At 30.4% G+C, this 27,374-nt stretch overlaps 2 protein-coding genes across 3 annotated transcripts; one reads left to right on the top strand and one right to left on the bottom strand.

The window, feature by feature from the left end:
* The first annotated feature begins 2,630 nt into the window (after nucleotides 1-2,630).
* On the top strand, nucleotides 2,631-7,411 carry LOC148200789 (uncharacterized). 2 transcript variants are annotated; one of them, XM_088113971.1, is made up of 12 exons: nucleotides 2,631-2,789; nucleotides 2,883-2,981; nucleotides 3,065-3,149; nucleotides 3,342-3,411; nucleotides 3,814-3,874; nucleotides 4,144-4,197; nucleotides 4,434-4,590; nucleotides 4,670-4,757; nucleotides 5,261-5,370; nucleotides 5,658-5,764; nucleotides 6,710-6,820; nucleotides 6,903-7,411. In XM_088113971.1, exons 1-12 carry the CDS (start codon nucleotides 2,700-2,702, stop codon nucleotides 7,017-7,019), a joined length of 1,149 nt encoding a protein of 382 aa, XP_087970097.1. In that variant the 5' UTR covers nucleotides 2,631-2,699; the 3' UTR covers nucleotides 7,020-7,411. The 2 variants fall into 2 exon arrangements, with proteins under 2 accessions (XP_087970097.1, XP_087970098.1); XM_088113972.1 differs by having other exon boundaries at nucleotides 2,663-2,789; nucleotides 2,865-2,981.
* Nucleotides 7,412-13,055: 5,644 nt separating this feature from the next.
* Nucleotides 13,056-17,230, bottom strand: LOC148200788 (alpha,alpha-trehalose-phosphate synthase [UDP-forming] 5-like). The gene is made up of 4 exons (XM_088112183.1): nucleotides 16,801-17,230; nucleotides 14,324-16,388; nucleotides 13,805-14,078; nucleotides 13,056-13,539 (listed from the first exon to the last, which is right to left on the bottom strand). The coding sequence occupies exons 2-4, from the start codon at nucleotides 16,309-16,311 to the stop codon at nucleotides 13,240-13,242; spliced, it is 2,562 nt and encodes an 853-aa protein (XP_087968309.1). The 5' UTR covers nucleotides 16,312-16,388; nucleotides 16,801-17,230; the 3' UTR covers nucleotides 13,056-13,239.
* Nucleotides 17,231-27,374: the final 10,144 nt, after the last annotated feature.

Here is a 27,374-nt window from a genome sequence, read left to right as displayed (position 1 = left end):
ATTTTTTTTTTAAGTTTTACCACCTACAGTGGATTAGAACACATTATTCTTCAGAATTAAATTAGTTTATTTTTAATTATTTATTTTATTTATTTGATAATTTTTATTTTATATTTTAATTTTCAAGTTTTACATAATATTTTAATATTATCTTTTTTCTTTAAATATAAATACATAAATATTAATTTTTATAAAAAAATATTTAAAATAATTTTTTATTGTAATCATTAGATATATAATTTTATTACTTTGAAAAGTTAAAAATATAATATATATGTTGAATTTATTTAAATTTAAAAATAAAATAATTTTTAAAAAATATAATAAACATATTTTAGTTTAAAAAGAAATGTTTTCTCTCATATAGTCATCTAAAAAATATTAAATAAGTTATTATTTTTATATAATAATTTGATATAATATAAACAATTTTGTATATTAATATTCAATTAAAATACACATAATTTTTTTTGTAAAAATTTTAAAATTAAAATACTAAATTTATAATAATTTAGTTCAAAATAATGACTAGTGAATATGATTAAATTGGATTATTAATTAAATTAATATATTTTTTAATATATTATTTATTAAATTGGATTATTAATATTTTAAAATATGGTGATGTGACTTTAAGATATTCACTTTAGGGATTTCAATAGATTCTCTCTCCACGTAAATGAGGAACACACATCAATACATTCTCTCTCTGCACCACGTGGTCTTAATTTAACTTCTTTGAGACTAGTTAACAGTTAGGCTAAAATGTGTTCATTTTTACAAAAAATATGATCCAACTAAGATAGATGAAAAAATGAATACGGAACTGAAATTTTCATAGAAAAATGAGGATAAGGGAGGGTTTAAACCTACTTTTTATTTTGCATTTACAAGAGTGTGGTGTTTCATTCAATATATTTCGATAAAATAATAAATCAAATACATATTCATTCCATTAATACAAATCAATGGAAGTGTATTGTAGCCTTTTGATATAATCATCTTGTTAGTGAACGACTCATCGGACGAAGACAAGTTATTGTTTCTTAAATAATTTGTTAATATTTATTTACGGAGACATGTTTGATAATGGGATAATATTTATCTAAAAATTAAAAATATTATGTAATTATATTTAATGGTGTTACAAAACATTTTATATAAAAAGTTTGTTGATTTTTATAAAAGACAGTTTAGGATAGTGAGTTTCAGTTTTAGAACAAAAGCTAATTTTATTCTATGTTGTTTGGCAAAACCCATATCCACTACCCCTAAATAATTAGGTACATAATAATTATTTCTAACTTACCCTTTTCACTTTTAGCAGCAGGAATAGTTATTTAAAAAACATATTAATTGGTTAACCAATTAATAATACTTCACTTATATAGTGTAGACCCTATTAGATATTTGTTTATAGTTATTGTTATAAAGTGCAGAGGCAAAATGCATGTAGAGAAAAGTAGTAACGGCATTCCCCAGGAGCGTGATAATGTCTCCATAACATAACTAACTCAATTCCAAGTTGAAAAGATAAAATTCTAAATGATTTATTTTCCTTTCTAACATAATTATCTCAAATCACCTCATCCATTTTGTAAAATCCTCTTGGTTATTGGATGAATCTTATTTTTTATTTTTTTATCATTTAATTTGTTTATTAATAACATGAACTGTTAATAATGCATTCTGTGAAACATTTTTATCTGTAATAAAATTTCTATCATCAAAGTCAAAATTATGTATATAAATATAATACTCTAAAATTAAACTATACATTCATCTTTCAGTAGAAGTTATTAAGAAGTTTTTATTTAACACTTTCAATGAAAACAAGTGATTGATAATATTATATTAAGTAAAATATTATCTTTATGTTATTTAATAAATTAAAATTTTACATTTCTTAACCCATAACGTGATAACATAAAAATCACGTGACTTAGATAACGAAAAAATTAATTGACAAATATTTAATTAAAAATATAAATTTTAAACAATAAATCATTTTAATAAAAAATTAATTAAACAATGTTCAAATTTATTAAAAATTTGAAACGCAATTAAACTACTCTTAAGATAAACATAAATTAAAAAACAACAAAATAACATTTTGAATATACTCAAAGCTGGAAGTTGTTAGGCTCTCAATTAAAAGCTTATTGAAAAATACCTTTGAAACACAATCTGAAGCACATTGTGATAAATTTTCACAACATTGTATACAGAAAAAGAAGAAGTAGTGATGGATTACATTTTTTCATGGGATTAGGGTGATAATTGATTTCAAATAACATGGGAAGAGGAGAAGTATTAGGTAAAAAATAATGATATATTAACACACATTTTTCTTATAATATTTCGATACAATATATATGTCATTTTTATATTAATTTTAAAATATATCAACTAAATAATAAATAAATAATGAATAAGTAAAAAAATTAATATATGAACTCGTCAAAATATTGTGAAAAATATATTTTTTCTTTCCTAAAATACGATATAAGGAAAAAATAGTGGTTTCTAGAGAGGGTTTGATAAATTAATAGTTTGTCTGTGACACTTGTTTAATGAAAAGTCAAAACGGCGTGAAGTGGGCATTGTGTTGTCGTTTAAATGAAACGACATCGCGTGTGATGGCGTTGGCTTAAATCTGAAGAGGGGAACGAAAGGTGTCGGAAGGGAAGAGAAGGAGAATGACGGAGAGTCGCATCCGAACCGTCGTAGAGGCCATTCACTCCTCTTCTTTCCAAGCCGTTCTGCATCTCACCGGCGGAGCATCTCAGGTTTTTCCTCTCTCTCTCTCTCTCTCTCTCTCTCTCTGTATTTGGTTGCACGCAGAGTGCTGAATGAATCAATAGTAATTGGACTTTTTTTAGACGGTGGGTTCGTTGCTATCAGTTCCCGGTGCTTCAAACACTGTGCTCGAAGTTGTGGTTCCTTACTCTAAGATGTCTCTCATACAGTTACTGGGAAAGGTTCCCTTCCATAAATCTTCTATATTAATTTCGCTTTTGTGTTTCTTCCCTTTTATACTAACTGCTTTTGTTCGTTGCCACAGATTCCATCCCAGTTTTGCAGCCAACAGACGGCCGAAGATATGGCTTTATTGGCTTATAATCGCGCTCTTAAGCTCTCTACGCCAGGTTCATTTTTGTTTCTGTTATTGCTTAGTATTAATAATGTGTAAAAGTTTACGAGTTGTGTGAAACATGGTTGCTTTGGCTTTCTTAAAATGTTTTTATGGATGGGTTGCGACTTTTTTTTGTGTGTGTGTGTCTGTGTGGTGAAAATGGAATAGTTTGAACTGACGTGGCCTGCATTAACATGTTGATTAGGATCCCCAGTTGTTGGTGTCGGTTTCACTGGCTCTTTGGCTAGCAGTCGTCCAAAACTCGGGGAACACCGGTATGTCTGCCTTATCTACGAAAATGATTGATGAATCCTCACTATATTGAGTTTCAGCGTAACGTCTGAATAGGTTGCCATTGGCCTGTGCATTGCGTTGCTGTATTGGTAATTTGGTATTGCTGTATTAGTCATTTGATTATAAAAATGATACAACAAAGACTGGATACAAGCTATGATCAACTACAGAGATGTGCTTTACTTCTGCTTTTGAAGTCACCGCTGGATTTATTTGTGTACATTTTGAGTGCTTGAGTCTCTGGATCTTGTTAGTTTGTTGCATTTTCTTGAATGAGGTTCTTTTCAGATTTCTCAATAGTGTTTTCCCTTTTCTAAATGTGACATTGGGGGGGAAGACTAGTCCCCACAGTGAACTTGTTTAGCTTTCATGTTCATTTGCAGACTTTACATGTCAACAAGGACAGCTGACCAACTGTGGATATCAAGAGTGACCTTGACTAAGGTGCTATTATCCTATTCTTCTTAGATGTGTTACTCTAAACTCAATTCTTATTATCATACACAGAGAGAGAGAGAGAGAGAGAGAGATAGATAGATTTGCTGACTTACACCCATTCAAATTTTCCAAGGCATAGAATCGAATGTGTAACTCGCTAAGTTAAACTTTTAAAAGATAAATAGGCATAAGTTAGCATATCTAGTGTGTGTGTGTGTGTTGTATTGTTTATGTAAATATTTTTATTTATTTTTCTGCAAACTGTTCAATTCTAGGGGCTTCGTACACGAGAAGAAGAGGATGGAGTTTCTAGTCATCTTTTGATCAAGGTGTGTGGCAGGTGTGAAAACTGTTGAGAATATTTTTATTCTGCTATTTATTTGCACTTAAATTATCTTCTATCGTTTTTTTTCCTTTTCAAGATTAGTATAAGAACACTGAAGATCTTGTAAAACAAGAACAATAATAGTTGGAGGCTAATCTTTAGTTTATTCCTTCACAATTGTTTTAAAATCTGACTTTTGGTTTGATTTGCTTTTTGCTCTCTTTTCGGTTCTGGTTCTAGGCAATTGCAAATGCATGCAAAATTCGTGCCGCATCAATTTCAGTGTTGAGTGAATCAGATGTATCGGATGAATGTGTAACACATTTCAATGAAGATCAGCAGTTAGAGCAACTTATAAATGGTCAAATATGCTTTAAAATTTACCCATTTGCAAATGGTATGGTAAAACCTTGAGCAGAAGCTAGATTATTAGTTACATTTACATTCTACTTTCTTAATGATAATTTTTGTTGCAGAGATACCGGCTGAAAGAAAAATAATAATGCCTGGTTCTTTCAATCCATTACATGATGGGCATCTCAAGCTTATGGAAGTTGCTACTCGGTACTTAAACTCATAATATTCGTTAAATGTTCAATTTCTTTACAGGTTAATTTATAAAGGATTCGTCATAACATATGAATTGCCTGTTATTTTTTCAAGTTTTATTTTTAATGCGCTTAATATATATGTGCTTTTCAAGATACTAAACTCTTTGATTTTAGTGGTTAGACTATACTATTCTATTATACTGATATTTGTTGATAATATTAATGTTATTTATCATAGTAGTTTTCGCTGTAGTAAATAAATTATTTAACTTTGACACTGATAATAGAGTATTCTGTTTAGAAGTTGATATTGTGCCAACACTATAATGATAAAATTTCATACCTGATGAGTGAAAAGTTTGCATTATATTTATACATTATGGATTAGAAATCAAAACTCTTCTTTTTCTATCTAATTAGGATCATATATCTATGCATGATGGCTCATTTAAATTTTGTTTCTTTTGTTCATAATTTTATTTCAATATTTCTATAATTAAGAAGACATATATGCAGCATTTGCCATGATGGGTATCCTTGCTTTGAAATATCTGCTGTCAATGCAGACAAACCTCCATTGTCGGTGTCTCAGATCAAAGACCGTGTCAAACAATTTGAAAAAATTGGTGATGTTCTTTTCTACTCTGCCAGATTCTATATTAAAAATGAATGGATCTTAACCTATAGTGTACAATTTTCTATGTGAAGAGGAACTACTTCCATTTTTATATCCAATGATGGGCTCTTAACTTTCCATTTTCATGTTGAATACTGAATGGAGTTCACGTGTTTTAAATTCAATAATTAGGATAAGTCATATGGCAATATGATATTTGGAGTTTAATACCGTTTAGAGCGTAGTAGTATTATTTAATGCACCAACTAAATCCGTTAATGATTTCTTCAATGGCAGGTAAAACAGTAATTATATCGAATCAGCCTTATTTTTATAAGAAGGCTGAACTTTTTCCAGGCAGTGCTTTTGTAATTGGAGCTGACACAGCAGTGAGGCTTATTAATGTATGAAATTACTTTCTGCTTGGATCAACCTTACTTAATTTTTATCGTTTCGTATCCTGCACTTTTTTGAGCATCTGGTTTCTGCTCGATGATGTCATTGTTCCTTACACAGACGCACACATATATTGTTTGTGGACAGTGGTCTTGTTATTGAGGAAAATCAGGTTTTACTCGTTAGACATTATTACAGTTGTTCAGGAAACTTTCTCATGGCTGAAGGGGGGGTTAGACCAATCTGACTGTCTTTTGTTTTGCATATCAATCTGCCGTCCTGTGGTTTACGTCTTGGTATTCTTGAAATGGACTGATTTTGTTGAATAAAAATCGTATATTTCGTTTAAGAATGTTTCCCGACATGTGTAGTTTTTGTATGGCACACTGAAATATTGTTATTTCTCCTTAAAGATAAGTTTAGTTCGATTGAGCTAATTGAGAAGGAATATATATGACAGATTGACTGATTTTGAACAAGGACTAGGTATCAGACTGTCAGCTTTAACTAGTATATTGGCATAAAATTGCGTTTTAATAAACATAAACTTTGAAAATATTCCTGATGAATTAATACTGCTTCAGCTGTAAACATGATTATGTCTATATAAAGCCCCGAGAGTAAAACAGTAAAGAAAACTTGTGGGTTTCTTTACTTCTAGATAGAAAATGTTTTGTTTTCATTTAAAAAAATGTCACTTTGTAAAGAAAAATGAAACAAAATATTCTCTTACATGAAAAAGTGGTTGTAACAAGAAATATCTGATTTTTTTGGTTCTGTTGCTATTGCATTATTGATTATGTCAAGCCAGAAGTCTGAAAGGTATACAAGATCTTTAGTTTCATTTTTCACTTCGTATTTTTTGTACTTAAGGAATGAGTTTACCTTTTTTTGTTTGTTTTAATAGATTTTGTTAATTAATATCTTCAAATTATTATATGTTACTCATGCAGCCTAAATATTATGACGGTGACTACTACAAGATGTTGAAGATACTAATTGGATGTAAAGAAACAGGATGCACTTTCCTTGTGGGTGGTCGGAATGTAGATGGTGCTTTCAAGGTATTACAGCATAGGAAATATGATTCTAGTTATGACATTTTTTAAAGTTCAGTGTTAGATAGGCTATCGTATGTTTTCACAGGTTCTAGATGATATTGATGTTCCAGAAGAACTAAAAGACATGTTCGTCTCCATTCCAGCAGAGCAGTTCCGCATGGATATATCCTCCACTGAAATAAGAAATGCAAGTGCGATGTAAATAATTTGATGGCTATAGATCAGTATATACTCAACGATGAAATTACTGACGATAAAAAAGTGCGATGAAATTTTATGGCTATCTTTGTCATATACTCGGCATTTATCATGTAAGAAAAAAATGCTGACATACTTTTGGTGTCATGATCATGAACGCTGCGGTTTTGAAAAGAACTGTTGAGCATAGTGATTCATAAATGTATGTGTCAGAGGGACAGAACATTCATGCATAAGACACGACGCTTAAATTCGGAAGGTGGAGGTGAGCCTGTTTCATGCACATTGTTTCGTAGTTTTCCTATAGCTATCAGACAAAAATGTCTTTGCAATGTTGATTGAATGAGTGGAGGATGATTTAGATACAATGCTTTTATTTAGTGGGGTTTGAGGATAGTGTGTGAATGTTGGTATCTCTACCTTTACTCCTCACCTCACAATAAGAGGCTTCTAGTATTTTTGGGCGGTGGTTTTGCAGCGTCAAGTTTAGTACGATGGTTTGTTCCTTTGTGTGGAAAAAAACAAACAGATAGTATGGCTGTGAACAGAAAAAAGAGTACCTATACAGTGTGAACTGCTTTGTGTAGAGGAGAAAAATATATATGATTGAAATAAATAAATAAGATGAAAATAGTTTAAAAAAATGTAAAAAAAATACAGTTCTTTATTAGAAATAGAGAAACAGACAGAGGGGAAGTATAAGTAGGTAAAAACGGGAACTTTTTTTTTTAGTTTTTTGAACTTATTTCTCGTTTACATAAAACAATTTTATTTTCATTTATTTTCACTTGTTAACCAACTTCATTCTCGTTGGAGTATGGTAATGAGACTGCACATTAGACAAAGTTTGATGGAGTACTTGTCTAAAAGAGAAAAGAGTAAATAAATAAATAAATAGGCAGTTGGGTAAATGAAAAGTTAAATGTTACACAAGTTAAATCATTCCTAACTGGGCCTAGTTAAATTGCGAAAAAAAATTATTTCTGAAAAATTCAATTGGGGCAGTGCTACATTTGGATGAAAACAAAATATCTGTCTTTGTCTAATGTCAAAAGTTTGACATGTCAATTTTGATAATTAAATTTGGCCCAATTAAAACAACACATATTGAATAACACTAGGCCAATCTAACTTGGTGTGCATGTAAAGTGAAACTTATGAGTTTATAACGACAAAATGGGGATTGAGTAACGCACAATAATAAATTGAACTACATGCAATATCCTAAGAATGAACAATTACAAGTATAATTTAAAAGATGTGAACGCACAAAATTATAAATAATTATTCACTTGTTTTTTTAATAAATATACACCAATAAGTGTAACTTTTTGCCCATTCTAAATTAAAACGTAGACCCTCGCTATTTTTTTTTATCAGAATATGAACACCCACTCACAACAATCAAATACAAAATAGCTACCCCACCATCCTTGCAATGTATAAAGAAAAAATTGCTCAAGTCACCTCTGTGACAGAGATTACAACTTGAAAGCACACTTCTTTTCACAACCCTCTAATGCAAAAGATCTTAGAGGGCCTGACAATAATTACCGGTAATGATTATGTTATGTCTCTTGAATTTGAAGTCACAGGTACAAGTTTTTATTTATATGGCATAAAAAGATACTTCTTAAAGTTTTAAACCAACTCAATCAAATTCAGAAAAAAAGTGTTTTATTACAACACAGTTTTGTAATTAATTACTACCTTCTTATAGTTTATTAAATTGTTTATTTTTTATTCTTATAATCGATTAAGCTACTATGCAATCAGTTCAAGTATATTTACACCACTTAAGTTTGATTTAAGAAGATATGATCCATTAATATTTGATATAATTAATTGAAACAAAAGGCGTGTCAAAATTTTATTCCTATATGCAGAATTGGTGGAGGAAATTTATGCAATCAACTATGATACCACAAGCTTTAAAAACATTTTAAAAAACAACATAATATTCATAACAACTTCGTAATATTCTCCAACAGTAAAACTAACTAGAGAATTTTTAAATTATCTGATACTCTAAACTTATCTTTGCAAAAGCTTTTACCAATACTTATAACATAATCACCAAATATATTAGAAATAGCACCTTTTAACACAGTTAGTAAAATCAAATTTTGCAATTATATATGTGCTTTTTGAACTTGTTTCAGCGCTGAAAGCAAATTAGGAAAAAAAAAAGAGCTATAATATTTCCAAGACACACTAAATATTACATAAACCCTAAATCAAACCCTTCAAGTCCACTTTTTTACCTTCCTTTCATTACAGTGAGTTGTCTTTATCAAAATTCTTCACCAAGGCATCTTTGGGGCTTGTCATGATCACATATTCATTCACAGTAAAAGGGTTGTCGCAGCCAGAGTCAAAATAACAAAAAGCCAAAGTAGAAAAATCATGATGAACAGGATAAAGAGAACAAAGAAGAGCATGTATCAAAGTTTAACGAGTGGAGAGAAAGAGATATAGAAAATGGTAAACTTTTCATCAAGAATTTTAAATTTTAAATAAACTAAGAAGAACTTATAAGACTAGATCTTATGTTCGCATAAAAATTTGGATAAAATGAAATAAGCACATGATCGAGCAGGTGAAAATTAATTTTAAAAATAGTTTGAACAAGCACAAGTTAGAGTTTAATCTTTAACCAGCAGAACACAACAGCTATTATAAGAAGTAATGTTTTGGTCCCTTTGTTCCAGATCCAAATGTCGGTTTACTTTACGTTTGTCGTTTCTCTAACGAAAAAACTGCATAATTTTCATTAAATGATAAATTTCTCTTTCTGTTGCTGAATATAATATTTTGATATTAAAAATAAAGAAGGGAAGAATAAAAAAAGCAGAGACAGGTAGGGTGATTGGATTTCACACATTTTACTTTGGGTCGTTGGTACAATCAATCATTTCATGTACAACAGCATCTTATACTATTTTGACCACAACGAGGAACACACAACCATGTGCCAAATAGATTCTCTCTCGTTAGTTAGTTTCTTAACCGCCGCAACCTCCGCCACAAGCTGAGCCACACCCGCCGCCGGCGCAGGCTGAACCAGCGTTGCCATTGTTGTTGTCTTGGGAGTTTCTGGAGTTCCTGTCTACTCCTTCTGCACAGAAGAAGATGATGGCTGCAAGAAGAGAGAGGGTGACACATAATACGAAAACAAGAGTTTGAATTGGAAGCTGTTGTCGACCACCTTGGATTTGGTAGCTCAATTGCCTGGCCATGTTGTTGGAAGGTTATGTTATGCTGTGATCTGTGGGAAAGATAAAGAAATGGTGGTGTCGCTACAAATGGTTACTGTCCCTTCCAACACCGAAAATGTGACGTGTAACAGTCTCATGCAACCATCGAAAAAGAACATGGACATGTGAATCTGAATGGTTCTTAAGCTTTCAATAACTATAATTACCTGCTTTCTTTTCACTCCATTTTTTTTTAATTTCTCTTTCTCTTTTAATTATTATTCTTTTATATGGAGGAAGATAACTTATATAATTCCCATTCATTTGAATCATATAAATCTGAGTAAAGTGTCACATTTGACATGAAAAACCAAAAAGGGCGTTCCACGTAGCCACATTTAAATCAAATCCAAACCTCAAAATCCAACCATGAACCATTAGTATATTGACACGAAGAGCTTGGTGCAAGGCTAACCGGAACTTATCAGAAAGATACCATTTTTATATCCATATTATTAAAATATTTTAAAAACTTAAACCAAATTGAAATTCCAAGTTTAAGATTAAATCATACAGTTGCTAAAAATGAAAAAAAAAAGTAAAGCTTGAGGTAAAAGTGAAAACATATTAACTAATTGTCTTAAGATTTTGAATAATTCTTTACGTGTTCAGATCTATCTTTTCAATGAACATCATCATTCACAGACCCAACCAGCGATATCAGAACCCAGTTAAATTCAAATGAGTCAAATAATATTTGTATCGAAAATCTTCTAAACAAAGAGTTTCAAAAGTGAAGAATCATTAATCCATTACCTTAAGGTTTTAGACAAAGAATGATGTTAATCTTTTTATATGATTGAATTTATATCTAATTGGAATCGTATATTCATAATAATCTCATCCTTAATAGATCGAACAAAGGAACAAAATTAGAATAATCAATAAAATTTATTATTCTAATTTTTAATGAACCTTCTCTTGCGGCTAAAATTTCACTCCATCTTTATATTTCCTTACTTTTTGTTTGTTGAAAGAATTGTAATTTCTGAAACAAGAGTTATTACATTCACATATCAATACTTTGTTTAAGATAGTTTCATATATCAATGCTTTAGTTGACACGTATATGTCTTATAATAATTTTAGTTACACTTTTTATCAGACACTCTTCCCTCTCCTATCACCCTTTCATTTTCCTTTATGTCTTATCAAATTCTATTAAAACTTTGTTCAACAAATTTTCACATCCTACTTATCGTCCTCTTTCTATTGTTAAAAATGTTCTCCACCACTTTCTCTATTACTGTTATTTTTTATTTTAAATTTTTATGCAGTTAAGAACTGCATTTTTATTTAAAATATTTATTCAGTTAAGAACATTAAATTTCTCAATATTTATAAAATTTATAACGAAATGATTGATCAATGTGTATATCGAAAATATTGGCCATGAGTGTATCTTAATACTCCTTTATCAGTCTCCACAAGAAAGAAAAATGTTATCTTATTAATTAACCGTATTTATTCATTTTAATATTTTGAATTTAAAAGTTAAGAAATATATTTTAAAGGGGAAAAAAAAGACCAAACGTTTAATAAAAATAATTTTGACAAGACACATGACTCGGCGAAAATAAAAATAACTCTAAAAATGGTTTTTCTTTTTCAAGAATAACTTCCAAGAATGCTTACATTTCAAAGACGGCGATTTAACTTTATAATATGGAAGTGAATTGAATTTCAATATTTTTTTTTCTAAAATATAATTAAAGGTTAAAAGTGATTATTAATCTCTATATATCAAAGACGCTTTTATTTATTTAAAATTTTAACTTTTAAAATGATTGTATATAATGTTAGTCATTGTTAATTTTATTTAAATAAAGTAAAAGATACTAGAATGATGGTGTTTGGTGATTCCTACTCCGACAATGTTAGAGTTGTTGGTGGGCTTGCCTACGAAGCCCTCTTTTCATAGATATTAGATACTCATCCCGACCAATCAATGCCTCCATCTTTTACCATTTTTTGTTCTTTTCTTTTACATCAAAGCTTAATCCAATTTAATTTACATCTCAATTCATTAATTTATATTAATTCATTCAAAATAAAATAATAAAAAAAGAAATTCTAGCCAGCAACTATTTCAAAACATATCATTTTAAATTTTAGCCTAATAGGAATTTACGTATTTAACGAAAAGTTCGAATAGGGTAAAATTGCAAACTCAATTTTTTTTTTTTGAGACCACATGAATATAATTATATTCGAGTTAAGTAGGACCATCTTTTTTTAATCAAAGTATGACTGGTACGAATTATTTTTCTTTTTTAAAATAATTGACAACATTGTATACTCAACTAAAAGACGAAACAAGTGAACTCAGTACTATAAAAGCAAATGCTCAACCACTTCATAACGCTTTCTTAAAAAAACACCATTTTCTAAAATCTCAAAACATAAGGCATTATTTAAAACGTTATCTATGAAAGCCATTAATTGCATTAATGAAGCCCAAGATTTGAGACAATTCAATTGACACAAAAACTGAGGCAAGACTTCTCTGCAACGTTAGGAGTTCAAATTCAGAAATAATGACCTCGGAAAACATTTATATGACAAAAGTCCACCAGACCCCAATTAATTGAACCAGCGATTGCAAGAGAAAGAAAACCATCACTCACTGAAAATTGTACATAAATCAGAACAACCCAGGCCAAAAAGTGATGTGAATTCATGCACCACATTCACAGCCCTATCGTTCATTCATTCCCAATCAAGAATCACTTTACCACACATCAAAATGGTCAGAGGTAATAGCGAAGAAAAGAAACAGTAAATACACGTAATTTCATCTACTTTGAAAACAACCTATTGGTAGTTGCAACAACAACGTTGGGATATCAATAAATGAAGGCACCACTGCCAGAAAATCAAATAGATCGACAAATCTAACACAGTACAGATATCCCAGTATAGACAAAATAGTGTATGTGTGATACACGTTTAAAAAAAACAATAACTTTAATGAGAAGGTTGGGAAGAAGTTCTAGTAGAGTGCTCAGAAGCATTGGCAAGGCCTTGCAACATTCTCAAAATCTCACTTGTGTCTTCCAAGTAATACTTGGCCTTGCTAGGTTTCTGACCAACAGTGCATGGAAACACTTCAGCTACTGGAGACAGTGACGCCCTTGCATTCATTATCACCCCAAACATGTCCTCGTCTGATCTGTCATCTCCAATGCATAGAACAAAATCTGGAATCACCCCTTTTTGTTTCATTGTTGAGAGAAGACGTTCTGCTACAATACCCTTACTCACACCCTGCACTCAGTCCAACAAGAGAAGATAGTCAACCACATTTCATGACTTAACTACTAAATTAACTTCTTATATGCCCACAAGTTCTTGAGAAGTAATCAAATCCCAAAATGCATCCCAACTATGGCACTAACATGGTTCTGTGCCAAGCACCACTACAATTAAATCACCCTGAAGGAAGTCACAACTATAGATGCATGTAAACTAGTAAACTAGATATGACCAACCTAAAATTACGTTCAAAGTTGAAAGATTTATTATAGCTGACCTGAGGTTTTACTTCCACAATGTTTGGACTACTTTTAACAGAGACAGGCTCATTGGCAAGAACACTTTCCAGGTGATCAAGAAGCTCCTTAGCTTGACATGAACCAAAGTCTCTGTCTGCATACTCGTAATTCCAAACAAGGGCACTTTCTTTGGCCTCTATGTTAGAACCATCAGTTGTTTCCATATACAATTGCATAACCGGCTCAGCAATCTGTTTCCACTCAAAATCGGGTACTGGAACACATGTTTCCCATTCTGAATTTTGATTTGTCCTGGAAAAACAAAAGAAGATAAACTTCAGTTTGAGTACACAAGCAAGCTCGGCCAAGGAACAGTACTTTTCCTCAACATTCTATCATATAAAAAATGAAACAGTGAGTTTATTTCACGGTTAACAATAGAAAAGCCAAATATGATTAAAAGATTCAAACTTGATCGTTCTTAAAATTAAGAAATTAAAACTAGTAAAATCCATTAATATGATTTGCGGTAACCACAAAGGTAAAAGGATGTGTACCTCACAAAATAACCATGCTCTGCAGCAATTCCCATCCTTTCACAAGAAGAAAACCATTCAGTAAGAGTCCCTCTCTCCCTTCCACTTACGATGAAAACACAATTCTTGGTGTCCCTGCACAAGATGTTAAAGATGCCAACGGCTTCCGCATTAGGTGTTGTACTCATCGATCCAGGCTGCACCATAGTACCATCATAATCCAAAAGAATTGCTCGGTGCTTCGTCCTCTTGTAAGCTGAAACAATATGTTCCACCGATAGCTTTCTAAAGTTTGGATCCAAAGCAATTACTCGAAAGCCTAAACCAAAACCAATTCCCCAGCATCGTCTCCTTAGATGATCTCTGCATGCCCTTTCCAGATCCTGCAAGAAGCTGCGCGCCCAATATGCAACATCATGTGTACTAACATACCTATAATGTTTCTCATGCCGCATCTGCTTTTCAGCCTCTGGGACCATCAGTGCAGAATCCATAGCCTCGGCAACAGCATCAATGTTCCACGGATTCACTCTAATTGCCCCACTCAACGAAGGGGAGCAGCCAATGAATTCGGACACCACCAGCATACTCCTCTTTTGAGTAAGTGGGTCTGTCCCTAAGATCTCATCTATCTTCTCACTTCCTTGTCTACAAATGATGTATTCATAGGGTATAAGGTTCATCCCATCTCTCACTGCTGTAACAAGGCAACATTCAGCAATCACATAATAAGCAATTCGCTCGTAACTCTGAAGTGGTCTATCAATCAAGACTACAGGTGTGTATCCAGGCCTTCCAAAAGTATTATTTATCCTCTTCACCGTGGCATAAGTTTCACTTTGTACCTCCTGCACGTCCTTTCCGCGGCCTCTTGCAGGGTTTGCAATTTGGACAAGCACAACTCTGCCCCTCTTATCAGGATGTTGCAAAAGCAATTGTTCCATGGCCAAAAGTTTTAAGCTGATTCCTTTGAAGATATCCATGTCATCCACCCCGAGCAGCACAGTTTGATCTCTGAACTGGCTTTTTAACTCTGCAACCTTGCTTTCTGTCTCGGGAAGACTCATGACTGATTGGAGCTGACCTATATGAATACCAACAGGAAGAATCTTAATGCTTACAGTTCTTCCATAGTACTCAAGACCAATGTAACCCCGCTTAGATTGGTAAGAAATTCCAAGCATTCTACTGCAACAAGAGAGGAAATGCCTGGCATAATCAAAAGTATGAAACCCAATAAGGTCAGAATTCAGAAGAGCTCTAAGAAGTTCGTCCCTGACAGGAAGGGTTCGGTATATCTCAGAGGAAGGGAAGGGACTGTGGAGGAAGAATCCTAGTCTAACCCTGTTAAATCTCTTTCTCAAAAATGTTGGAAGTACCATCAGATGGTAGTCATGAACCCACACAAAGTCGTCATCAGGGCTGATGACTTCCATCACTTTATCCGCAAATATCTTGTTCACAGAAACATATGCCTGCCAAAGGGACCTATCGAATCTACCACCAAGATCAGGCGAAAGCGGAAGCATGTAGTGAAATAAAGGCCAGAGATGTTGTTTGCAGAATCCATGGTAGAATTTACTGAAAAGCTCGGGTGGGAGAAAGGTGGGCACGCATTTGAAAGTGTCCAGCAAGTACTGGGCAACATCATCTTGCTCACTCGGCTCAATCTCTTCTTTAAGACAACCAATATAGATAGTTTCCACATCATCCCCAAGACCATCTTGCAGCTGCAAAAGAAGTGAGTCCTCATCCCATGTGAACTCCCAAGTACCATTGTCTTTTCTGCGTGCCCTTAGTGGAAGCTGGTTACCTACAATTATCATCCTCTCTTGAGAGACTGAGGATGGAGTATCAGACCCAACACTATTATTGCTGGACTCATCATCTAGTTCAGACAGAACTCCGGCAACAGTCGCCACTCGAGGCAGCCTTTTCTTCTCGCGACCGAAAGTTGGGGAGCCACAGGAAGTAAGATCTAACAAGTTTGAATATGACCTTGAAACCATTTTGAGGATGGCCAAGTGATGAGCTTTGGTGGACAAGATGCAGAAGCAGACTTGTATTAATTGTTCACTTCACAGTCCTTCAAACAATCATAGTAGGGATGAAAATTCAGAAATCTGAAAACAACTTAAAAGACATTTATAACCCAAAACTAAAAATCCAGCAGAATCAAAACCACCTAATGTTACATTACAAGAAAGGTCCGTAACAAAAGTTTTATGCCTTTTCTTTTGCACCTCAGAATTTCAGAAAATTCAGGTTTGGCACACGGTACTCATGAGAAAATAGCAGAGAGGGAGATAAATCTAAAATCTCACACTAGAACAGTAAAACCCCTCCAGCTAGGCTTGGTATGCTTTAATGACAAATTATGCTTCGAAGAATTACCACGTTCAACGAGAAAGGTAACCATAGGAACAATTTGAGATAATCCTAAACAGAGAACAATTGAATCTATTAATAGAATTATTAATAATAGTAACACCACCTACCAAAAAGAAAAAATCGTCAGTGACACTGAGAAATGGAGCAACGCAAAGGATGGCTGCGCGAACACTTAAATCGATCCAAACACCAAGATGTATAAAAATGCACGATTAGCCCATCTTCCTTTGATAAACGAGGAAGCTCAAAAGAGGCCAAAGTAGCCCAAAAGATGAATGAATGAACAGAAGAGGAAGAAAGGGAGAAGCTTTTGACAACAGGAAGGAAGAAAATCCTAGCCTTTGAAAAAAAGAAGGAAGAGGGAGGTGGTGTGAGTTGAGATATGAGAGACAGACACCAAAAGATTCTTCTTTCCTTTCTCTTCTCAGTCACACACACAAACACTGAGCTCAGTGAGCAATGGTGTCAACTGGGAATCCCTTTTCTATTACTTTTGGTTACAAAAACAGAAAATTCATAGTGATATTTTTTGCCTCTAGCACCCAACTAACGACAAATTGGATGTCTTTATACAAAGAACTTGATTCTCTCCCTCTCCGCAAACACACGCACACACTCTCACCGTGTCTCTTTCTCAGTGATGTGTGATGACATGACTACCCCAACATAGTGAACTCCAACATCCTTAACCATGGTTAGTTTTCCTTAATGAGAGATTAACTATACCTAACCCTGCTCAAATGTGACGGTGCTGCTTCGTTGCTACCACTAAGACCCGGTTAATGTTAATGTACCACAGCGCGTGAAACCACATCACAAATTTTCCAGTTGCAGCCTATATTCCCTTTTCATTCTCCTGTTTACAAAGAGGGTTTGTCTGTCTTTTTAAGGTCCATCAAACTAACCCATCAAACTAATTTCACGCAAACTACTCTTTCAGTTCCTTAATCACACAATTAGTTTTATAATTTCTAGCCAGATTCACATAGGACAACTCATTAATAATGACGATTAATTTGTGAATCGTGTGAATAATTTTTTTTAAAAAATTATAAATTTACTCCAAGCATCAAGCTTTTTATGAAATTCCTCAATATAAAAACCAATCCTTATGTATTTTTACCTGTAAAGAAACTCACGGGGTGATTCCCACAAATTATTAGATAATTATAGTACTCAATTTCAGTCTTAAACATTCTGCTTAAAAATATATTGAAATTCTTAAATTTTATTTAATAATATATAACTTATAAAAAAAGGTCAAACAACTCATATCATAATTGCATCATTGGAGATTCTATTCTAATTATTAAAATGTTTAATTTGGAAAATTTATTAACAGGCATGGGCTTAGAGTTTGCTGCAGTGCATATTAGACGCACAATATTAATGAAAAACAATTGCAACATTTGTCTTATTTTAACAAAGTGCGACAGGTGTCCAATGGATAGAGCTTGCTTAATGAACAAACTAATTCTTAATTGTTTTATCTGGCCACAGCATATTTGATTGAATTTTTATATTTTTTTTTTGAGAATCTATAAAAGAATATTGCTGATTTATACATGGTAATAAAAATATGATTTAAATCTTGAACATTTTTCACTTCCTTTTTGAGTCATGGAGGCTCTCGATATAAAATTGTAAAATACGAATGGTTATTATAAACTCTCTTAAAAATTATGTTTGTTTTAAATAAAATTTTGATTCTGTGAAAAATATCCTTCATAACTAAATTTTATGGGAAAGATTAATTTCCACTCACGGAGATAGGAAGTTTTGAAGAGACTATTCATAAACTAACAGCATTTGATCAGTTTGTAAGAATTAGTGTAAGATTTGATTGATGTGACAGATAAAAGAATTGTTTAATGGATAGAAATTAAAGATGATGAAAATAGCCCAGTTATTAAAGTAATATAAAATGATAATGGTTAATGTTATATTTAATTGTAGAAATGTTTATAAAGAGTAAAAAATTAAAATTAATTATTAAAATTAATTTTAAAATGAAAAATAATTATAATTTAGTAAATTAAAATTATAATGGTTAGAAATTGAAGTAGTAAAAAAGATAAAAAAATATTTATTGCTAAAAAATATTTGAAGTAGTAAAAAGATAAAAACTAATAAAAAATTGAAATAATATTTTATTTAAGTAAAGTGTAATATTTTTGTTTGAAATATAATTTTTTAATGTTAATATTATTAATTTATTTTATTATTTATGTTTATTATTTATGCTTATTTTTATTCCAATAACAAAACCAAAATTGAATTCAAATACAATCTGATTATAATATTTTATGCATGAAAATTGAAATTATTAAAATTATAAAAGGGTAAAAATGATATTTAATTTAAATGAACACCATTTGAATAGTGAATTCATTCTGGCCAATTCTTTTGTAAAGGAAATATTCCCTTAAAGCCAACAGGGCCTTAAGAATGAGTTTAGTTTTAAAAAGCAAAGTCAACCACAATATTGAAGTTGAACTAAAGGAATAAAAATAAATGAACAAGGATGGGATGGTAAATTCTGACCATTTACTTAGAAGAGTAAATTTGGATGAAATTATTTTGGTATAACGTGTTGGAAATATTTCGATGAAATAATAAGATACTAGAAAACTTGGTGAAAGCTTTGTTGCATTGTGCATGGTCCACCAAAACTCCATTCGAAGTCATAAATGGTTTTATCAGTATGCCACAGAAGCCTCCCAATGAAGTGTTTCTGGGTGCCATTTCCAATATAAATTACCTAAATATAATGATCCAAGTCCTTTATTTTGTTCCTTCGAGAAAAAGTTATATAGTATTGATTTTTACGCAACTTCTTTTATTAAGTGGTCCAGTGTAATGCTAACTAAGGTGTATTTTTTATTGTTTGAATGGTCAAACCAACTGCGTTCTTAGTATAGATAAGAAGAATTAAGATAAGTTTAAGACTAAATATTTTAATTAATTTAAGGTATAATAATATAAAATAAACTGTTTGTTACTTTTGTTAAAAAACCCTAAATTTTTAAAAAAATTATTACTTTTTATGACCAATGATTTATAAACTTTAGAGTATCTAATATAATTTTATTTTTTTAGTTTTCCTCTTAATGTTTTGGAGTAATTTGTTTTTCTAAACACAGTTTGAAAACTCAAATATTTTAGGGTTCAAGCTTTGAGAAAGAAATTAAATACTTTAAATGAGAAAAGTTTTCAAAAAATTTATTCAATCCTTCCTTTTTTGGAAGTTTTTTTTATGTTATTTTAAAATTAAGACAATACAATAACATGTGAGACTGACACGTGACATTGTTACTGTTATATTATACTACTTTAAATATGTGATAACTTTTTATTTAAAAAATAAAAAATATAAAAAAAATACGAATTGACACATGTGAGTTCTTTAACATTGTTAGTATAATACTAACAAAAAGTATCTTATTATATCAAATTTATCAAGAATAGAAACCAAAATGATATACATAAAAAAAAAGATACTTATTTGATATTTCTTTACAAAAATAAAAATAAAGACGAAAGACATAATTTAACTTAATTATTATTACTCATTTAAAATATCTTCACATCAAAATTCACTTTTAAATCTAAAATTAGACTGATCCTATTATTTGGTTTGGCTAGGATAAAGGACAAAAACTTTACAACCCGATCTCTAACGTGCATTCTTTACCTTTCCTTTTCTTCTCTTTTAGCTTAATTATACAATCCAAACAAAAGATTGGTTATCTTTGTACTAATCTTCGCACAAAGTGAAGAAATATAATACCGTTAATAAAATTTTAAAAGATATCTAATACTTACTCTATTTAGCGTTAATTAGAAAAAAAAATAGTACAAGAAAAATAGATAAAGAGTATATAAAAATATTTAAAGTATAAGTTACCTAGTGATGTCTAAGGAAGGCTCGACTAAAATTATTTATGTGCATACATAGCAAAGATAACTTCAATAACATTGGTTATTTTACTAGGGTTTTGGTTCCTGATATTTGATGTATCTATAGGTTTAAGAGAAATTAATGTTGTCCTTTGTGTGTGACATGCATTCCAAATTGTTATTAGTATAGTGGTTATCTTGTGTTTGATCAAATTTGGTTCCATGGAAACTTAAATCAACATATGGACCCAATATGTGAGATTAAAATAGAAATGTGTAACAAAATGGATTGCATGATCCAATGACTAAAAAACAATTTTGAGACAATTCTTAATCACTTGTGACTCTTACTCAAGTTCAAAATTATTACATATTATCTCAATCTTGTGCTCGCAAATTCTGTAACATACACTTTAATTAAAGCCCAGTTATAAAAAACTTCAACTTTCACACACGTGATGTGTGTGAATAAAAATTAGGTTTAATAGGTTCGGAGGTCCCTATATTTGCGGGTTCGTTTCACTTGGGTCCTCCAACTTTAGAAGTGATCAATTAGGTCCCTAATTTAACAAAATTGAGTCAATAATACCCTTTCCGTTAAATGCAAGGGAATCTGAATGCAAATTAAACAGGTGGCATGCTGAGGCATCATTTTATTTGCAGGTGGCAGAGTTTGAGCTTAATACGTGGCAATTTCTGCAATTTTTAATTTGCATTCAGATTCCCTTGCATTTAACGGAAAGGGTATTATTGACTCAATTTTGTTAAATTAGGGACCTAATTGATCACTTTTAAAATTGGAGGACCCAAGTGAAACGAACCCGCAAATATAGGGACCTCCGAACCTATTAAACCTAAAAATTATATCACCAACTAATCAGAATTTATGTTAGTTATTATTATTATTATTATTATTATTATTATTATATATATATATATATGTGTGTGTGTGTGTGTGTGTTTGTATATGGGGTTTGCTAACTTGCGTACGCCTGTTTTGTTTTTTAGTTGGTACATTTTAGTAATGTGTACCGGGTTTTAGTAAACAAAAATACCCTTATATATCATGAATTTTAAGTTTTAATGTTAAGGGTATTTTAATAATTTTTATTCTTAACACTAAAAAAACCTCAAATTTTTGCTCACCTCTCTCATTCCTCTCAACCCACTTGCACTTAAACAGTTTGTCATTGTATAAAGAGTTGAGTCATTGACATATTCATCTTAAGGCAAATGTTCATTCAAGATCTCTTCAATTTCAACATCTTCACTAGCCTCTCTAATAATTTCATTGTCATCTCTAAAAAAACCCTAGGCCAATTACCAATTCCTTCGGATGTCATTATGTCATTATGCTTGTGAAAATTAGATAAAATTATATATGACAAAAATTATAAAATGAAAACTCATTATAAAATCATTTTTTGTAAGATTGTTTAACAGCTAGTGTTTCTGATTTTTTTTTCAGTTGGAGCTACCATAGGATGACAGAGAAAATGTTCGGAGTGAGATAGATGAAAGAGAAAGGGTTAAGAGGAATCAGGGAGGTGAGCAAGGATTTCGGGGATTTCTTTTTTCTTTTTAGTTTTGAGAATGAAAATTATTAAAATATCATTAACCTTAAAACTTAGAATCCATGTTATATAAGAGTATTTATATCTACAAAAACCCGTTACACATTGCTAAAATGTACCAACTGAAAAATAGGCTTACGCACGTTAGCATATTCATATTCCTATTATATATATATGAATGAATGAACAACACTGATATGAGTTTATGATAAAACTCACAATAGAAATATATTAGTACCACTTTTCATAGGAAAAGAAATACACATATATATACCTTTCACTTTATTATTAAAACGTGTAAAAGAATATTTAATGGAGTTATTTTTTCAAAATTTTCTCAGAAACAAATAAAGAGAATGAAAACTCAAAATTTCATTTTTCATTCATTTTCTTTTTCATCATATTCCTATCTCAAAATTTAAGAGGATATTTATCTAATGAAATTTTTATAGATAAAAAAAATCCAATGTTATCACTAAAAAAAATCTTAATTACATATGCATCATTTCTTTAAAAAAATATTCTATAAGTAAAAAAGATATTTTCCATGAAATAATTTTATAGATATTTTTTCATTGATAAAAGGTTATTTCTCATGTATTATTTCTCACATATTTTCATTCATGGATAAAACAATTATTTTTTGTGTATTCTTTGTTATGTCTATCTAGGAAGAGGTTCACCTAGAAGATATAAACACCAATGAAACAGGAGTCAAACTATTTAAGGGATTGACACCACTCTCTGCCCAAAACCTTAAGGTAATATGTTAATGGGTCTTTCATCTTTATATACTGTTCTACTTTCTCATTTCTATCAAATGTGAGACTTAGACTCACACTTGGATTCCCCCTCAAGAGTGAGTCCCTTCCACATAGGTACACTCCCCTTCCAGCAAAAACATTCCTAACCAACCACAACCATGAGTAGGCCTTCGTACTGCTATTCATCTTAACAAAACTTGTTTACTTGAATACCCTTTGTCAGAAAGACTTACGGTATAGGGACCATTATACTCGTCTGAGTCGGTCACCAAGACAAACCATCGGCTCTTCATTGTTGGGTCTATCGAGGAGTAGGTTCACCAGAAAGATACAAACACCAATGAGATATGAGTCCAACCATATAAGGAATTAACACTACTCTCTACCCAAAACCTTAAGACAATGAGTTAATAGGTCTTTCATCTTTATACAATACTCTACTTTCTCACTTCTATTCCATGTGAGACTTAGACTCACACTTGGACTCTCAACATTCTTCTCCACATATTTTTTTTATAGATAAAATGGGTATATGTTCTATGCATTATTTCCAACAAATTTTTTTCATAGATAAAAAGGATATTTCACACGCACTCTTTACTAAACCCTGTGGAGTTATTATTCACAATATATACATCTAGTTTATTTTATATAAATTTGGAATTAATATTGGTTATTCTCAAATGACTTTATAATTATTATAATATTTTGTGTAATAATTTCACATTCTGAAAAAATATTATTATCAGTATATATATATATATTACTGAAATTACCGAACCTTTTTAAATCTTGAATAAAAAAATGGCATACTCTCTTTTATTTGTAAAAATGTGAGTACAATTTAAGAAATACAAAACCATGTGTTGAGGAGTATAGTATGATAGTTAAGGTGATTTTTGTTTAAGAAAGTGAGTAGGAGAAAGGAGCGAGAGAAATTTGGTGTTGTTGTTTTAAGAAGACGTGAATGATTTGCCTGCCACTATTATATAATAAGCTTATCATTATTCCCAGTTCTGTTAAGTTGCTTCTCAACGTCCAGTCATCATGTCCATTAACTTTCATTTTCTTTTTCTTTTTAAATTACAATCATCACTTCTACCAAACTCATCATATACTTCATGCGTCATTCTTACCCTTCTCGCTCTCTTTTCGACTTACTATAATCATCATCTACTTTTCTTTTCTTACAACATTTACTTTCATATCACCATAACAAACCTACAACACAACATTCATTAATCGTCAAAACACAACCATTTTCTCAATACTTACACCACAAAATATTATTTTCTTATGCTATATTTCATCTTTTTATCATTAATTTATTACTTTCTTATATGCAACAATGCTAATTATTCTTTAAGTTGTTCTTTTGGTTTTCTTCAATACTACTTTATATTTTGTGCGCTTTCTCTTATGCATCGAGAGTCGCCTTAATTTTTTTTTATAAATATAAAGAGTTAGAACTTATATTTGATATATTTTTAAATGATTACTTTTAGCTTTTAAATATACTGTTGTGTTTACCTTATGTTTAGATATATAATATATATTAACAACATCAAAACTTCAACAATAAAAAAATTCAATCAATTTATAGTTCGTAAAAAATAAAAACAAAAGTTCATCGAAAGCTCCAAACAAAACTATAACATTTTTTAAAGTAACACCGTTGAAATAAAGTTTTGTCATCAGTGAGGAAGAAATGAAAACACATCTATGTTTTAAAGAGTACTCAAGCACAAAATCAATCTGTCATAATAAAAGAAAATTATAGCAGTTAATTAATGTGCAGTTGTGTAAAATGTAAGAAAGATTACATGTTGATCGTCGAAAGCGTCGTTCGAGAAGGGTTTGTGCATAGAAGAATGTTTCGCACAACAAAAATAAAGTGAATAAATTTTCACCTTCACGTCCAAATTTTTAATGAATTCACTAACGTATAACGTCTGAAAAGTGATATTCCAACGTCTTATAACTCTTTGACGACTGAAACTAGGACATTTAACATCATATGTAAGTATATTATCACACTCATACCAAACATTTTTATAAAATTTATCCAATATGATGTTGGAAATTGAGAATTCTCACCTTTAATGAACATATGATGTCAAAAAAGTATAAATTTCAATGTCTAAATTTAACATTTATTTAAAAAGTACCACTGATTTTTTAATATTAATTTTTCCATATTGTGACAGTTTAACGAGAACGTTGAAACCTTGTTTTGCACTGATAAATAATCACGATCTCTAATTCTAAAATAGGTATTTAAATCCCTTAAATTTCAAATAAAACTACAATCACACTTTAATTTATACCCAACTCTCTTATGTTTGTAATAAAATGCAATTAATATGATACTCCCGTCTATTACTTATTTAATAATAACATATTTATAAATTTAAATATAAATTACCAAATAACCTTTTTATTAAAAATTAAACAATTTAACTATTATACATTAATATGTATAAAAAATCTATTGTCATTCAATTACCTTGAAATTATGAGAAACACACCATGGGAGAGGCAGGTGTAATTTTTTAAAAATACTATTATTTAAATTTAACAATTCTACTTTTAAATTTCAACCTTCCATGTCAAAGTTGGCACTCATAAAAAATGTGGATCCGGTTCAATCACTTTAAATTCTTAGTTTCTATTTTATTAAATTCAAAACTCTGGTGTATTTTTTTAACATAATCTAGTTAAGTACGTGTGTTCACTTTGGTTACATGAACATACACAGAAAACAGTGTAATAACTTGGAGCATCATCATAAGTCTACCAATGTTAATTATTGGAACAAATTTAAATAATCAAAAGTGGATATTTCGTCATATTCCAAAAGACCAAGGAATATTATTTTTCTGGTAATAGTCAGAGCCATGATGATGAAGTTGTGGCCTAAGAATACTCATGAAAACGATGAGCTAACTCCCCACAATGATCGGTTGCTATAATTTAGATATGTGGTCAAATCACACTTTACCTTCCAAAACCTATATTATTTTATTTAATTCCTTACTTTGATGCATTTCCCACTTCAATTAAGACTAAGTCCATTCATGTAATTAAACTATCAAATGATAATCAATTAGATATACGAATAATTTATCATACATATGATTACATTGAAGTTAATTACATAATTTATCTATAAGTTTTGATACATAATTTATCATAATAAAAGAAACCGAAATATTCTTAGTGGAAGTATGACAGAAATGAGGTGCGTGCATGTTCTATAACTTACAACCAATATTTTAAATACATATACTAGTATCAAATCTACACTATTAGACCAACCCTATTAGGTTATAAATGAATGCATTAATGAACGCAATTATTTTCGATTAATCATGAATTCAAGTTTGGATAAGTTTATGTGCAATGCTGCTATTTCATTCAAGCATTATTATCTTACGCAGCTTCATTTCACCAAATAAGGAATGCTAATAAGTGTATTAAGGATACTAGTTAAGGTATAATTAATGATCCTTGAGTCTATTATATTTATCTTAAAATTTAGAATAATTAACTTCATTAATTAAAATAATATAAAATCATAATTAAGTCTATTAATTATGTCTTTATAATTAATCATTTCAGAAATTAAAATATTATTTGTATTCTTAATACATGATATTTTATTAAGTTAATAGAAATGTTGCAAAAGGTTTTCGAAAAGTTGCAGAAAGAGAAACTTAATAAAATTTAAAATTCATATTTTAATTGTTTTATTTTTTGTAAAATTTTTAAATGTATTTTATTCCTTCACAGTTGGCGGATATATTAGGTTGTTTACTTCTTTTATTTTCTTTTATTACTTTTTCTATTAATTTTTTTCACATTTAATGATAAACGGTTGAAAAAAAATACAATAACATTAAAATTAGTTAATTATTATTTTTATTTGTATCAAATAAATTACTGTATAATATTTATGAGTATTTTTATCTTTTAAATAAAATAAAACTCATTAATAATTATTAAAATCAAAATTTATTTAATACGACAATTAATTATAAATTTTTACAAAATTAAATGTTTATCAAATATTCTTTACCAGTGCGTAGTGCGTAGTTAGCATGACCCACAAAATAAATTGTTTTGAGGATACATAAATTCAATACCGCGCAATGTGGTCTTACAAAAAAAAAGTTGAAAAATGCAAGAGTTAAAGTAACGGAAGATCTCTCGCCGAATAAATACAGACGAACACGTAATATATTCAAAAGTAAATTAATGACAAGTACAGTAATTTCCAGACATTTTTTAGTTTTAGTTTTTCATATAAATTTATTTCAAACATTACCATCATTTTATCAAAAACATATCAATTATTTGTCCTCACTTCAAAAATATTATTAAAAAAATTAATAACAAAAATCATATAACCAAACCAAACTCATAAAAAGGAGTAGATAACAA

The sequence above is a fragment of the Vigna umbellata genome, chromosome 4, assembly GCF_029865625.1.
Source record: "Vigna umbellata cultivar VRB3 chromosome 4, Vumbellata_1.0, whole genome shotgun sequence".
Classification (NCBI taxonomy): Eukaryota; Viridiplantae; Streptophyta; class Magnoliopsida; order Fabales; family Fabaceae; genus Vigna; species Vigna umbellata.
Note: the sequence above shows the minus strand (reverse complement) of the source record. Positions and strands in the feature narration are given on the sequence as shown.